This window comes from Callithrix jacchus, chromosome 5, assembly GCF_049354715.1.
Source record: "Callithrix jacchus isolate 240 chromosome 5, calJac240_pri, whole genome shotgun sequence".
Taxonomy (NCBI): domain Eukaryota; kingdom Metazoa; phylum Chordata; class Mammalia; order Primates; family Cebidae; genus Callithrix; species Callithrix jacchus.
This window is the reverse complement of record NC_133506.1, coordinates 8,895,915-8,911,830: the sequence shown is the minus strand read 5'-3', so window position 1 is coordinate 8,911,830 and position 15,916 is coordinate 8,895,915. Positions and strand designations below refer to the sequence as shown.

Genomic DNA, 15,916 nt, shown 5'->3' with positions numbered 1-15,916 from the left:
TGCTCTACACTGAAGCCAGAAGGGTCTTTGAAAAATGTAGATCCTGGCCGTGCACAGTGGCTTGGGCCTGTAATCCCAGCAGTTTGGAAGGCCAAGGCAGGTGGATCTACTGAGGCCAGGAGTTCCAGACCAGCTTGGCCAACATGGTGAAACCCCGGCTCTACTAAAGATACAAAAATTTGTCTGGTTTGGTGGTGGGTGCCTGTAATCCCAGCTACTCAGGAGGTTGAGGCAGGAAAATCACTGAACCGGGAAGGCAGAGATTGCAGTGAGTGGAGATTGAGCCACTGCACTCCAGCCTGGGTGACAGAGCGAGACTCCATCTCAAAACATAGATCAAATCCTATTACCAGCTGGCTTCTCCTTTTAAAGCCGTTTAAGTCTTCCTGTTCTTAGAATAAAACTCAAACTTCCTCCTAACAACTGCAAGGCCCTGCGTGGTTTCCCCCTTACTTGTAATTCTGGCTTCATTTCACATGGGTGGATTTACCTTAACACTAAGGAATCTTCAGCTTCAGGACTGTCACTTGCAAGGCCTCCTCCAAAGCCCTGGGAGAAGCATAGCAGTGTTTTCATATGGACATGGGTTTTTGTAAGCTTTTCGAAAATAAGATATTTTGTCATACTCTTTGAAGATGGATATCTTTTTCCACTCCAACTCTCTCTGTCACACTGCGTTGGTAGCAATGGAGTAGCTGAGGGATGCAGCTGAGGCAGAGCGAGTTACGTGTACATTAAATTCAGGGTCAGAGGGATCTATTTATGTGGTCCGCAGTCACTTGGATCTATATTTAAGTCATTGCTGTCTATGTTCATTAGGAATGGCTTCCAGGAATGCATCTACAGCCCACCATGCTGACTCGTCCTGCACTGTGACATGACGGCGCAGGGCCATAAATCATTTTCATGCATAGCATCCGGAGTATGTATGTATCAGATAAGAAACAAAATTTGAAACACACAGAGCCAAAAGCTAGTCTACCAAGAATTCTTCAGATCATCAGACATATAAGCAGAGGATTTGATTCTCATCAAAGCCCAGTTAAAGCAGAAGTTCTTGTCTGTGTGTCTACTTGAATCTACTGACAATGCAATATATGCAATTATAAACGCACCGCACTTTTTTTTCTTTTCCAATAGAAATTGCACAAACTAGAAGATATCAGAGTCTTGTGTTCATAGAGCACAAGCATGCAACAGTACTGTAAACAGCTAGTACCTCCATGTGAGAAGTTGCATATTTATAATTCCATGAATTGGCTCATGTCTTTTTGGCCATCTCTGCCTTAGCGATGTCAGGTGCTTACAGATGAACTAGCCTGCAGATCATAACAAAAGTACTGATTCATTAAGAGGAATAGATACATTTCAAATCAAAGTGCCAGGGAAACAGGAGCATAGGAGAGCCAGGGTAACATCATTTTAAAATCGACTCCATCATAAAACCAGCAAGACCCATATCTTGCCAGTCATGACCCATGTTCATAAGACATTTACAGTTGAGAAAACAACTTAAAGACCCCTGCAAGATGCACTCCTGCAACAGCAGAAGTCCAGATGTCCCGGTATCCAAAACAGTATGTGCTTCCAAGATTGTTATAGTCATCCTGATGGACATTTTTGATTGTAATCATTTTGATGGACGTATACACTAAAATGCCAAGGATAATTTTCTTTAAATCAACAAAGTACTAAATTTTGTCATGCGGTCAGCCCACCTGCATGCAGACATAGCTCAGTTTTTCATAGATAAGTCCCCTCCATAAGGAAAACTTAAAGATGCGGAATTTCTCTTTTTGCTTTCTGAAGGTGCCCTACTCTGTAACTGAGTCGCTTTCACTAAAACTGCTTCTTCTCGGTGCTTTCTGTGAGTCACCTTGAATTCCTTCCTGTGCGAGATCCAAGAACCCTCTTGGGGTCTGAACCAAGACCCCCTTTTCTGGCAATGAAAGTAATCAATAGACTTAAATTATTTGATAGTCTAAGTAATTAAAAGGAGTGAATCATATAAAGACATTGGGAAAGTTTTAATTTCTCAATTATTTAACATGAAATACTGACATATAGGAAGAAAATATAGAACTTCTAATACACTGCTACAGTAGGGACAGCAACAATAAATTGGCTGAGATACTGTCAACTCAAATAATATGTAAAATTAATCACTTTACAAGAAGGCTTACAGCTCATATATAAAAGAAACATAGAGATTTCCCCAAACTTGACAATAATCCTAAAAACATACAGGGCATTTTTACAACATAAAGAAAATTGTTTAAAGTATCCACACACAAAAAATTAATCTTGTAGAGGAGAGACTGAATTATTTCCACAGTCTCCTTGAAGAAAATACAACAACAAAATTGACATGACTAGATGATCAAAGAAGATACAGGAAAAAAATGTAGAAAAAAATTATTATAGAGGCATATCATGCAAAAATATTATGCTATTTTTCTAGATTTTATGCTTCGTGTTTTTATGCCAGCTAAAGTTTATTTCATCTCTCATTCTTAAAAAATCCCTTTCTAGCCTAATTCTGTACTTCTGACTTTGCATTCTTTCTCTTAGGGTATATGATTGATAACCTAAATCGTATAAGCTTTGGGCCCCAGAACTCTGGACTTGCTCCATCCCGTTCCCCTGGCTTCCTGGGTTCCAGCTATGTTAGATACCCTCTGTGCCCATTGCTTGGGAAAGTGCTGCACACAGGACTGCCAGAAACATATTTGTAAATGAATGAATGAACGACTCAAAAACTGGAATGCTGGAATATTAACAACACGAAAACATAAATTTTGTCTGTTTTATTTGTTGCGACATTCCCACATCCAGAACAGCGCCTGACACGGAGCAGGTGCACATTAAGTATTTTTTAAAATGAAACCAAGCCTGGTCAACTGCAGACAATGCTACCTTCCATTCCCCCCAATTATTCCCAGTTTGTTGCAAAGCATTTTCCAACATCCTCTCCACCGCTCTGAGAGGTATCATTTTTATTTTAGAGTTAAGGATAAGTGGAGGATAAGAAAAGGAGGACCCAGATCACTTGGTCAGTGGCAGAGCTAAAGTTCAAACGCAGATCTCTGGGGCGACAAAGCCTCTTAGTCCATGGTCCTCCCAATAACATGCCCCACAATGCGAAAGCTGATCGTGAGGGAGTCAGTCCCGAAACCCTGAGCGGGCCGATTCACGGAAGAATTGCTCTGTGCGGACACTAGGTGGCGCCCACACACAGCATAGTTCCCCTAGTCTTCGATGGCACACGTAACGAAATCTAAAACACAATTGTGAGAAGTCCAAATTTGAACCTTCAGTTTCATCTGTTTGCAACTGTCCTGCTTTTGCTTCCTTGGGTCACAGTTTTCTCCGCTGTCAAATGGAAATATTAATACATATTCACTGGTCAGGTATGTTACAATGCCTGTGCATTGTAGGTGTTCAACAAACATGAGCTCTTCTGACAGCGACCAAGGTAACCTGCAGCTGTGTGAAATTCTTCTTAGCTCTGCACATTGGCCAGAGAATGCTTTCCAGAAGGAATAAGAAGGAACTCCCCTTTTGTTGATCAACTATTGTGGTAAACTGAAAAATGACCTCCAAGTCCTAATCCTTACATGTTAACTTATACCAGGGAAAGTCTTTGCAGATGTGATTAAGAAACTTGACATGGGAATATTATCCTGGGTTATCCAGGTGGGTCCTAAATGCAATCATGTGATTCTTTAGAAGAGGTAGACAGAGGGAGATTTAACACTCACAGAGCAAAAGACTATGAGAAGACAAGAGACAGAAACTGAAGTTATGTAGCCCAAGTCAAGGACTGCCAGCAGCCATGAGAAACTGGAAAAGGCAAGGAAAGAATTCTCTCTTAGAGTCAGCAGGGCATACAGTCTGGCCAACACCCTGATTTTGGTCCAGTGAAACACAGCCCAGTGAAATAGTAGCTGTCCCATGATCTGGGGAGGGTTTGGACAAAACAAAGCGGGGTGACAGAGACGAGACAGAACTGGGGCTCAAGATATGCCTGGAGCAGGGGTGGGTGTGCATTATTGGGGTCACCAGATTCTATGTCTGCTTATTTACTGGGGAGATAGCAGAGGTGTTGTCCTAGAGTTTCCTTCACACTCATTAGAAACCGCCTTGCTACACACCCTGCCAGAAGGAGGGAGCAGGGGTCTTATGAGCCTGACATCACTGTTTTCTCTCTTCATGGCACCTGTCCCCCACTGTGGCTGGTCAGAAGAGCAACATCATATCATAGTAAGAGCTCTGCTTAGGTGAGAGATAGATCTGAGATTCAGTGCCACTACTGCCACTTACTCATTGTGTTTTTTGGGGGAGCAACTTAGTTCCACTAAACTTCAGTTCCTTCATCCATAAGATGGAGATTTGATAGCACTCTTGCAGAGATGTTGAGTGTGTTCAGTGCAATAAGATCTTTACAGTGCCTTGTGTGATGCTGGTAGTTAGGGCAGATATTGATAATGATAATGAATAGTTTACATGACACATAGCCCTCATTAGATGAAAGGCACTATTGTGTTTTACATGTATTAACTAATTTATTCCTCATAAAATCCCCAGGAGATAGATAATACTATTATCCCCATTCTACAGATGATAAAACCAAAGCATAGAGAGTTTAATGACTTGCACATAATCAATGTATTATAGAGCTGGGATTTGAACACAGGCAATGAGGTTCCAGGCTGTACTTACAATGACTAAACTATTGTGACTTTAAAAATGGTAGCTGTCTGTTGTGGCACCATTTACAATAGCAAAGACATGGAACCAACCCAAATGCACATCAATGATAGACTGGATAAAGAAAATTGGTACATATACACCGTGGAATGCTATGCAGCCATAAAATTAAATGAGATCATATCCTTTGCAGGAACATGGATGAAGCTGGAAGCCATCATCCACAGCAAACCAACACAGAAACAGAAAATCAAACACCGCATGTTTTCGTTCATAACTGGGAGTTGAACGATGAGAACACATGGACACAGGGAGGGGAACAACATACACTTGAGCCAGTGGGGGGGTGGGGGGCAAGTGGAGGGAGAGCATTAGGACAAATAGCTCATGCACACAGGGCTTAAAACCTAGATGATGGGTTGATGGATGCAGCAAACCACCATGGCACACGTATACCCATGTAACAAACCTACACATTCTGCACTTGCATCCTGGAACTTAAAGTAAAATAAAATAAAATGGTAGCTGTCATTATTAATAATAATTGCTAAGATTTACTGAGCACTGCTTATGTGCCAAGAACATGTTGACTCATTGCATTTGCTCAATAGTCCTATGAGGTAATTTCTGTTATTATCCCCACTTTATAGAAGAGCAAACTGAAGCATAGAAAAGTTATATTACAGGGCCGGTCGCGGTGGCTCAAGCCTGTAATCCCAGCACCTTGGGAGGCTGAGGCGGGTGGATCACCAGGTCAAGAGATTGAGACCATCCTGGTCAACATGGTGAAACCCCATCTCTACTAAAAATACAAAAAATTAGCTGGGCATGGTGGCGCGTGCCTATAATCCCAGCTACTCAGGAGGCTGAGGCAGGAGAATTGCCTGAACCCGGGAGGCGGAGGTTGTGGTGAGCCGAGATCATGCCATTGCACTCCAGCCTGGGTAACAAGAGCAAAACTCCATCTCAAAAAAAAAGAAAAGTTATATTATATGCCCAAGGTTAGAGAGCTAATAAGATGCAGATATGGTAGTCAGTCTCAGGCAGCCTGATGTCAAAGTCTTCCTTTTTAATTACCTATGTATGATGATGAAGAGGAGGAGAAAGAATGAGAAGAGGTGGAAAAAGGAGGAGGAAGGAAGAGAGGTGGAAGACAAAAATAAATCTACTTTATGCCTATAACCTATGATATGTCCAGGTGTCAAAAGTTAAGCTGACGAATCAGATTCCCTCTCTATAAACTTAAAATAGCAGGAGAGTAAATTCTAGGTCCAATCTAGCAGTGGGAGTGGACCTGAAAAGATACAGAAAGAAGACCAGAAAGTAAAGCCCAACCCTTGTCACATGCTATGAGGAAGCCTGGCCACCTGGAGGGTCATGTATAGATGTTCTAGCCAACAGCCTCAGCTAAAGCCAGCATCAACTGCCAGACATAAGCAAGTAAGTCCTCAAGATGAATCACGCGGCAGCCACCACCTGACTGCAATCATTTGAGAGACCCAAAGCCAAGAACCTCTTAGCTGAGCCCTGAACTATGGGAAACATAATTTACAACATGGCTGTTGCAATAATAAAGGGATTGCTGTGTTCAAGTTTGAAGGCAGTTTGTTCCACCCTAACATATACCACAACACATAGGCTCTGTAAGGTGTCACAGCTGACCCAGGACTGGAAGCTGGCTCTCATGTAAAGGGGAGACGCTCATCATTTCTAATCAGTCACAATGTAAGTAAGCCCTGCCTTGCCTGCCGTGACCCACGCTAGGTTTCACATCTTTTTTTTTTGAGACGGAGTCTTGCTCTGTTGTCTAGGCTGGAGTGTAGTGGCGCAATCTTGGCTCACTGCAACCTCCGCCTTCTGGGTTCAAGCGATTCTCCTGCCTTACCCTCCCAAGTAGCTGGGATTACAGGCATGTGCCATCACACCCAGCTAATTTTTTGTGGTTTTAGAAAAGAGGGGGTTTCACCATGTTAGCCAGGATGGCCTTGATCTCCTGACCTTGTGATCCACCTGCCTCGGCCTCCCAAAGTGCTGGGATCACAGGCATGATCCACCACGCCTGGCATGGTTTCACATCTTGAACTGTTCTTCTTGCTCCTAAAGTTTTAGCTTCCAACCACATTAATTGTTTTTCCATCTCTGTCAGCTCCCCTCCTCATCCTGGACACCAGGCTTAGGTGTGCAGTCCTGTTTTTGCTGCCTTAGCAGAGAAAACCCTGGATTTTCCTTTCTGAGACCACGATCCACCTGCTCCCTCTGGTGCTCACTGTCCTGCATGGCCATCATTTCCAACCCGGCCCTCTAGGACCCGTGCTGAAGATGTCATTTCCATCCCAACTCCTTGTCCAGCATCTGGGCTCCATCTGGGCTTCCTCTGACCTGGGATCAGGAAGTGAATATCCGTTCTGAATGTAGGGTCTTGGAGAACAACAAATATCCCACCAAAAGGGCAGGTTCTGGGGCTCTAGGTCTATCTTCCCAGACTGGAGATGGAGAGGTTGGCAGGGATTTTTGGTCTTTGGGCCCAAATGTGTAAAGCAGGGAGAGACAGAGGGTGCTAGTGGTTAGCAGTGGGCATGGGAGACCAATGTCATTTCTACTTTGCATGGCCAGGCAGATGTCTCTCAAGCTGGGAGTGGCTAATCAGCTTGTCCATTTATAATAGACAATGGAGACTGCTTTCACAAATCAGAATATTATCACACAGCAATAATAAGGTGCCATTCATTAGTCTTTCCAGTGGAAAGAATGGTTACAGTGGCAATTAGTAATCATAGCAAAAAGCTATGTCAGTCTGGGTCAGGTAGGAGACAGAAAACACACCAGTTATTTTAATACAGAAAATTTAATATAAAGAATTGTTAACTAGGTATAACGTTATTAACTGGGTGACTGAAAGGTTATAAAAAAAAAACTTGAAGGTAGCAATTGGAAGAAGCATTTGCCACCTCCAGGGTTGAGGGAACAAAGAAAAGAGGTAGAAACTATCAAAACTTTAAAACTTAGAAGAGGAATTCCCTGGAGCTTAAATTCAGATATCTGAGAAAGGAACTCAGCTCAGCTGGGGCTGGTGTCGCTGAGCTCAGGAAAGAGCCAGGTAGGTAAAGCAGACTTCAGGGGAGGAGGGGCTGGCATCTGGAGCTGTTGTCTCTGAGCTTCTGAAAGGGGTCCCAGGGGTCTGGAACCTGGATCCTGGAGAAGTCTGGTGCCTCATGAAGGAATTGCTGCCTTTAGTGAAGAAATATTGCTGGGAGATGCTCATAGGAACAGGGAGCCCACAGGGAAAAAAGAAGCAGCAGCAAGTCCCTTTTCGCTCCTTTAGATTGTAGTCTAACTCTACCCTGTATATTGGCAAAGTCCAAACTCGAACAGAAAGCAGCTAATAACACCAAAATGTGGTTTGCAGGGAGCCGGCCCCAGCATCACAGAGCAGGTATCATTTATATTATCAAATATAAAAACCGCAGGTTGATCTGATGGCAAACATTATCCTTATAATGCACCCACTCCACTCTGCCTCTACATGCAATCAATTTACTTTTTCTTTTTCCTTTTCTTGAAACTAAGTTTTCACTCTTGTTCCCGGCTAGAGTGCAATGGCACCAGCTCGGCTTACTGCAACCTCTGCCTCCCAGGTTCAAGGGATTCTCCTGCCTCAACCTCCTGAGTAGCTGAGATTGATTACAGGCATGCGCCAACATGCCTGGCTAATTTTGTATTTTTAGTAGAGATGAGGTTTCTCCAGGTTGGTCAGGGTGCTCTCAAACTCCTGACCTCAGGTGATTGCTCGCCTTGGCCTTCCAAAGTGCTGGGATTACAGGTGTGAGCCCCCTGCTCCTGGCTTGATTTACTTTTTCAAAGCCTTAAAAACAATGTTCTAACAACATACAGGTAGATTTTCAAAAACAAAAACACCTACCAATCATCAGACCATCTTAACACCGTGACTTTTTATTTTCACCTTTTCTGTTTTCGTCTTTCTTACAGGCAGATGTAATTTTTCAGTTATGACTGTAGCACCCCACACAACTGAGTGTCTCTGCTGTATCACAAGCATCACTGCCTGCTGTTATGGAGGTTGTTGTCACAAGCCCTCATTGAAGGAAATGCCATCTTCTTGTTGATTTATCCTCTTTGATTCTTTGAACAACTGGATAGGATTCCTCAGGACCATTCTAGCTGCAAATGTGTGAAATTCTGCTCAAATCAGCTTAACCAAAACCAAATTGATGTAAGTGGCTGTGGGTCAGGGTGGGGGGGGTGTGAAATTGACGGGGGTAACTCACAAAATTAGAGCCTAAAACCAGGGACTAAAAAGGGCCAGCGCTCTTCCTCTCTGTCCATCTGTTGTGTGGCCCTCTCTCTACTTCTCTTTGAAGATTAGCCTCCTTTCCTACTGCAAACAGGTCTTCTTTACCGGGTAGGAAAATCTTCGCCAGCAGCCTCAGCCTTGTAAGTGTAATAAAAAGAGCATTCCGCTAGCAATCTCAGGGAAGGTCAGTGATTGGCTCTGTTGGTTCACATGCCCACCCAGGGAAGATCAGTGATTGGGTCTGTTGGTTCACATGCCCACCCAGGGAAGATCGGTGATTGGCTCTGTTGGTTCACATGCTCACCCAGGGAAGATCGGTGATTGGGTCTGTTGGTTCACATGCTCACCCATTGGGCTAATCATCTTTTTAGGGCAACCATGAATTACATCATTGGCCAGGCCTGGTAATATACCCATCCCTATGGCCAGGGTGGTTACAGGGCCTAATATATAATCAGATGAAGGGAGCTGGGAAGGCTTCCTGGGAAGACAGAAAACAGCCACTAAGTCACTACACAGGGTTTGGAATTTTCACCCTGGCAACACTTGGTTACCATTACTGCACATATAGGTTTTTGTTTCAACAATTGCCTTGTGAGAAATTCCCAAGGATAGGATTACTGCAATGGTGCTTGTCAGAGTACTATAGCATGTTTATGTTTTCAGTCAGAGTGTGTTCATCCAGTACCCCATGCGTGCCTCACAAAGAAATCCCAAGTGACAGAAAAGGAACCAGAGATACAGAGAAGCTGAGTGACAGATCCAGGGATGCACAGCAGATGAGGGCAGAAGTGAACCCATAGCCCTGGCTTCCTGAATCCCATTCCAACGCTCTGCCCCTAAAACACCACAGTGAAAGGTTAGACTAATGGGTGAGAGGGTTAAAGCCCAGAGTCATCCGTGTCTGGTTAAGGGAGAGAGCTTCGTCTGCTGTCTTCCCCTCGGAGGAGCTGAGCCAGACCCCTTGAGTAAACAGGCTGGCAGCCCCTGCCTTCAGAGCCTGCTCGAGCTCTGATGGGGGATGTCCCTCCGCTGGACCTGGCGTCCTCCCAGTGGGCACTGTCAGCACGCAGCTCCTCCAGGACACTGTGAAGATGCCTCAGTGTGAGCAGGAGCCTCTGGTCTTGAATCTGCATCTCAGACTAGGAGAGAGAAGAAGCCCGTGAAGGGATGCACGGAGCCCTGGGTGTTTCCCCATCAAGCCCCTTTCCTCGCTGTCTCATGAGAGACAAGCCCACTTGTGAGTCGCACAACCTCATGGAAGCCGTATCCACCAATGCCTCAGTTTATTGCTCTGCTAACAGAAAGCAAATTGCTTACTTTTCAAGGCTTTCATGAGGACTGAATGAATTCGCCCAAGGGAAAACCCTTTCAAGGGGTCAGTGAAGTCTAAACTACTTTTATTACAATACTAAGATATTATTTTCCTTTTTCTTTTTCTTTGCTTTAATTTTCCTGTGAGCATACCGTGAAGTTTTCTGGAAGCTAATGACATGTAATATCTCAACAGATTGAATTCAGGAGCAGCTATGAGAATCCAGCTGTGTTCTATTAAGACAGACATTAAAGCAATTTGGAACAATGTAAAATGGGGCTACTCTTCTCACTAAATATTTGCTTTGAAAAATATAATTATTTTGAATAAGTAATGTTTTATTAACATATGAGTTTGTTATTTTAGAATGCGTTAGTAAGTATACTAAAAATGTCTCAGCTCTGGTTTCTAATTCAGTCAGTATTGATAGATATAACTCACATAAACAAAAGCTTTTTGGTGGCCTGAATAATTTTTTTTAGCATAAACGGGTCCTAAGATCCAAAAGTTTGAGAACTGCTCCACTAGAACTATACTATCATCTTCAGCTGCTTTTCTTCTCCCATTTTTCGGTAGGAATTTTTTTCCCATACATTTTCTCTCTTTTTATTTCTGTTTATTTGTTTATTTATTTTTGAGGCAGAGTCTCACTCGGTTACCCAGGCTGGAGTGCAGTGGTGCAATGCAAGCTCTGGACTCAACTGATCCTCCCACCTCAGCCTCCTGAGTAGCTGGGACTATAGGTGCGTGCCACCGTGCCTGGCCAATTTTTGTATTTTTTGTAGAGACAGGGTTTTGCCATGTTTCCCAGGCTGGTCTCAGACTCCTGGGCTCACATGATCCTCCCACTTCAGCTCCAAAATTTGCTTTCTCTTAAAAATGTTAAAATTCTATTTTCTGACTAGGTAATTCTTAACACATGATAGAAAATTTAAAAGCTACTAAAGGGCATATATTTTAAAGTCTCTCCCATCCCACCTCACTGTATCCCTCAACTCAAGCATCCTTCCCCAGAGACAGCCACTGCGAATGCTTCTGTTTGCCCTTCTGAAGCTGGTCGGGGCAACACATGGTTGGATTTGCATATTCTCAGCCTCTCTCTTTCTCTGTCTGTCTTTGCAGGAGATACTTATGAACATTATTTCCCCATTAAAAATGGTGTTTTCATTTTGTGACAAGCTGATTACAATTGAGAAAACCAAGTCTGCATCCTCTACTCAAGCATGAGCAACACTGCCAAGAGAATAGGTAGCTAGAAAGAGAGGTATGAGGCTGAGCGCGGTGGCTCACATCTGTAATCCCAGCACTTTGTGAGGCCGAGGTGGGCAGATTGCCTGAGGTCAGGAGTTCGAGACCAGCCCGGCCAACATGGTGAAACCCCGGTCTCTACTAAAAATACAAAAAAATTCGCCAGCTGTGGTGGCGTGAGCCTGTAATCCCAGCTACTCTGGAGGCCGAGGCAGGGGAATCACTTGAAACAAGAAGGCGAAGGTGATAGTGAGGCGAGATCGTGCCACTGCACTCCAGCCTGAGCGACAGAGTGTGACTCCTCCCCCGACAATCCCCGACAAAAAAAGAAAAAAGAGAGCCGTGAAGCAGAGGTGTAGATGGCCTCCCTCAGAACACTGGGACAGCTCAGGCTGCAGAGTGAGCGGTCCTGGACACATTTTTTCCTAATTCCTCAGAAAACATTCACTCTGTGTTTTCTTGATTTTAGGGTTTTCCTCCTGCATATTTTTTTGTCCAACCTTCAGCATCATTTCTGGATATGTGCCTGTAAGACCACAGTGGGGTGCCCAGCACAGAGGTGATGTTGAGCCACCCAGGCACCCACAGTTTCGGGGTGTGCAAGGAAAGCAGCTGCCGGGTGCTGGATGCCTGCTGACTGTGGGAAGCTGTGGCCCCTGCTGCTGGAGTCCCCTGGTCCCATGAGAAGCCCTCCTGGGTCAGCCCTTCCTCTGAGATGACGACAGGGTTGGGTCCCAGCTGCCCTGTTGCCTGGCAGCTCAGAAAGGCCATTTTCAGACAATCCTGTCTGTCTCTCCCCAGAATGAGAAGTGGATGTATTGAGAAACAAACTTTTTCTGAGGCTCCCTAAACTGCCTCCTCTCTCCTGGCTGGTGTCCCCACATACCTGGGGGCACCTCTCTTTTTTCAAACTTGGAGAAAATATCATAATGAAAGGCATAAGCTTGGCTTCCTGAGCAGCAACCACGGGACTAAGTCACATAACATAAATTCAGGAGAGTTAGTGCTCCCTGGGGGAGGCCCTTGCCAATGGGAAATGAGAGACAGGACCCAGCAAGGCAGATGCATTTCCTCTCATTCTCTCTCCCCCAATGTGCAGTTCCTCCTTCAACCCCTGCAGAGATCTCAGCTGCTGAGACACCCACTGGGCCTCCTTAAGGCCCCTTCTGAAGCCATAGGCAGCTTGGTAATACAATGTCTGCTGTAATTGCCTGGCACAGCATTGGCCTCTACTGCCACACCTACTTCCCTCCCTATCACGACTCTGGGCTTGCACCTCCAAATAAAGGGCTAGTTTCTCAATCCTTGCCCAAGACCCTGCTTTCTAGAAGACCCAGGCTAAGACAGGGGGTGTACTCATGTCCATCTGGGTCAGCATCAATGTGCCAAGTATTCATTAAGAGGATTGCAAGCATCTCTTCAGTGAATTCTTACAATACCCCATACGATACTCATACTATTGTTATTCCCATTTTGTGATAAGGAAACTGAGGCTCAAAGAGGTAAAGCCCCCGCTAGAGGCCTCACAGTGGCAAAGCTGGGTACACACCCAGGACTCAGTGTCATTCTAAAACCAGTCTGGTCAGCACCATACCCAGCGCCTCCTATGTAGGTCACGACCTACTTATGCCCGCACCTGAGATCACAATTGTGCATTGTATGGCAGGTCTCAGAGTGGAGACTGCAGGGTCCATACTGTAGCTGGCAGCCTCTGCCCCAGGGGGGAACTGGGAGAGAAAATCTGAGACCCTTGGAAAATATGTAGTAGGGGCATCAAGGAAAAGAAATGCAAAACCTTACCAGCTCCTTTCTCAGCCACTCCAGGGTCTGCCCAAGGCTCGGGGTTGGCTCTTCTGCTGTTTTCATCTCAGTGTCCTTGGGAGTAACCTTGGCACTGACCTGGTTCTGGGCCTGAGGGGTCTTTGACTTGTACATTCCCCTACCTCCTTCAGACTGGCAGCAGGTCCTGGCCAAATCATTGAAGACGGAGTTAATGAGAGCAGGAAGTAGCTCACATTGAAAAATGTAATTTGACTTTTTTTTTTTTTTAAAGGGCTTTAGCGCTCTGAACAGTACAAGGAGGAAGGGAGGGAGACCATTAGGGGTCTGAATACCTTGGTGCCTGCTGGTTCTAGAAGCTAAGAATATGTGATGCCAACAGGACCACAAAGACTGCAAAGCTTTAAATGGCAACGATAATAGTTATTATGAAAATAGGCATTCTTTTCTAAGGGCTCGCTCTGTGCTTTACATATAAAGTATGTATGTGTCTCATTTGGCATATACCTCCATCTGCGTTCCCGGTTGCCTTCCTCATTTACTTATCTATAGCATCTAGATAAAGGGAAATGCTCACTTTCCAAGTTCCCTTCTTTCTGGAATCCCCATGAGACCCATTTCCAGCAAAGGAGATCAAAGCAGCCATTTGCTGTTAGGCTTCCAGAAAAACTTTTACCTTCCTAACAAAAGGGAGAATATCACTGCTGCTTCCCCTTTACTCCTACTTTCTCCCTTTTCCTTCTGTCTTTAAATATGGAGGTGTTATCTGGGGCTACAGTAACCGTCCTGCGACCATCAGACAAAGGGCAATCACAGAGCCGCTAGAAATCATTGCACCCCTGAATCAGCAACAGCGTCTGCAGGAGACAACAGACCCTGTTTCTAAGGGACACTCTGCTACTTGCAGGCAAACAGTCCAGACACACCATTTATTCTTCCCATTGTTACAGGAAAGTGGTCCCGACTTTCTTAGGTTTCATGCAATAAAGTATTCAGGGGCAGTCTGTACGGTAAAGTGAGAGCAAGTTTATTAGGAAAGTGAGGAATAAAAGAATGGCTACTCCACAGACAGAGCAGCCTTGAAGGCTACTGGTTGCCTATTTTTATGGGTATTTCTTGATAACATGCCAAACAAGGGTTGATTATTCATGTCTTCCCTTTTTAGACCATATAAGGTAGCTTCCTGATGTTGCCATGGCATCTGTAAACGGTCATGGTGCTGATGGGAGTGTAGCCGTTAGGACAACCAGAGGCCAGTCTTGTGACCGCCTTGGTTTTGGTGGGATTTAGCTGGCTACTTTACTGCAAATGTTTTATCAGCAAGGTCTGTATGACCTGTATCCTGTGCTGACCTCCTGTCTCATCCTGTGACTTAGAATGCCTTAACTCTCTGGAAATGCAGCCCAGTAGGTCTCAGCCTCATTTTACCTAACTGCTACTTAAGATGGGGTTTCTCTCATTTAAATGCCTCTGACACCATCACACTATAAGCAGGTTTTCAATTCTCTCTTTCACCAAACACTTTATTGTATGTCTACTGTGTGCCAAGTTCTGGTCTAGACACTGGGGTAATCAACCAAAATCAGAGAAACAAAGGCCCTGCTTTCCTGGAGCTGACATCCTAGCAGTCGTTGGAAACCATCAGTCAAATTAATGCTGTGAAGAAAATAAGTAGAATGTATTCTCACATAGGTCTTTTAAAATATAAATTTATTTGCCAGGCTTGGTGGCTCACTCCTGTAATCCTAGCATTTTGAGAGGCCAAGGTGGGCAGATCGCCTGAGGCCAGGAGTTCAAGACCAGCCTGGCCAACATGATGAAACCCCATCTTTACTCTAAAAATACAAAAATTAGCTGAGTGTGGTGGCGGATGCCTGTAATTCCAGCTACTCAGGGAGGCTGAAACAGGAGAATTGCTTGAACTTAGGAGGCAGAGGTTGTGGTGAGCTGAGATTATGCCACTGGATTCCAACCTGGGCGACAGAGCAAAACTTTCTCTCAAATATATATATATATTAATATATATATAATATATATATGCACATTTATCTTATTCATATGAACTAGAAACTCCAAACCAAGAATTATCATAGTGACCCCAGATAAAAATGTGAAATGACTGGCAAAACAAACTTAGCCAACTTTAGGGCGACCTGCTCTCAATCTGGCTACACAAAATATCCTCAGATAGAGCTCCCCCGAAGATGAACTCATAATCCAAAAGACAAAACACACAAGGAAGCCATTCACCATAAATGAGAGTCAATGGTGAGAGACACCATTCACTCCCTTCCCCCAAGAGCTTCAGATGACGATAATTAAAAGTATTTTGAGGCCAGATATGGTGGCTGACACCTATAATCTGAACACTTTGAGAGGCCAATGCAAGAGGATCACTTGAGGCCAGGAGTTTGAGAACAGCCTGGGCAACATCACAAGACCCCATATCTACAAAAAAATAAAATAATTAGCCAGGTGTGATGTCATGTGCCTGTATTTACCAGCTTCTCAGGAGGCTGAGGCAGGAGGATTGCTTGAGCCCAAGAGGTCAA

The 15,916-nt window shown here is 44.5% G+C and overlaps 1 protein-coding gene across 1 annotated transcript; it reads right to left on the bottom strand.

Moving 5' to 3' along the window:
* Nucleotides 1-8,649: 8,649 nt before the first annotated feature.
* On the bottom strand, nt 8,650-13,540 carry C5H20orf202 (chromosome 5 C20orf202 homolog). The gene is made up of 2 exons (XM_002747436.6): nt 13,386-13,540; nt 8,650-10,164 (listed from the first exon to the last, which is right to left on the bottom strand). Exons 1-2 carry the CDS (start codon nt 13,518-13,520, stop codon nt 9,931-9,933), a joined length of 369 nt encoding a protein of 122 aa, XP_002747482.1. The 5' UTR covers nt 13,521-13,540; the 3' UTR covers nt 8,650-9,930.
* Between the last annotated feature and the right edge of the window lie 2,376 nt (nt 13,541-15,916).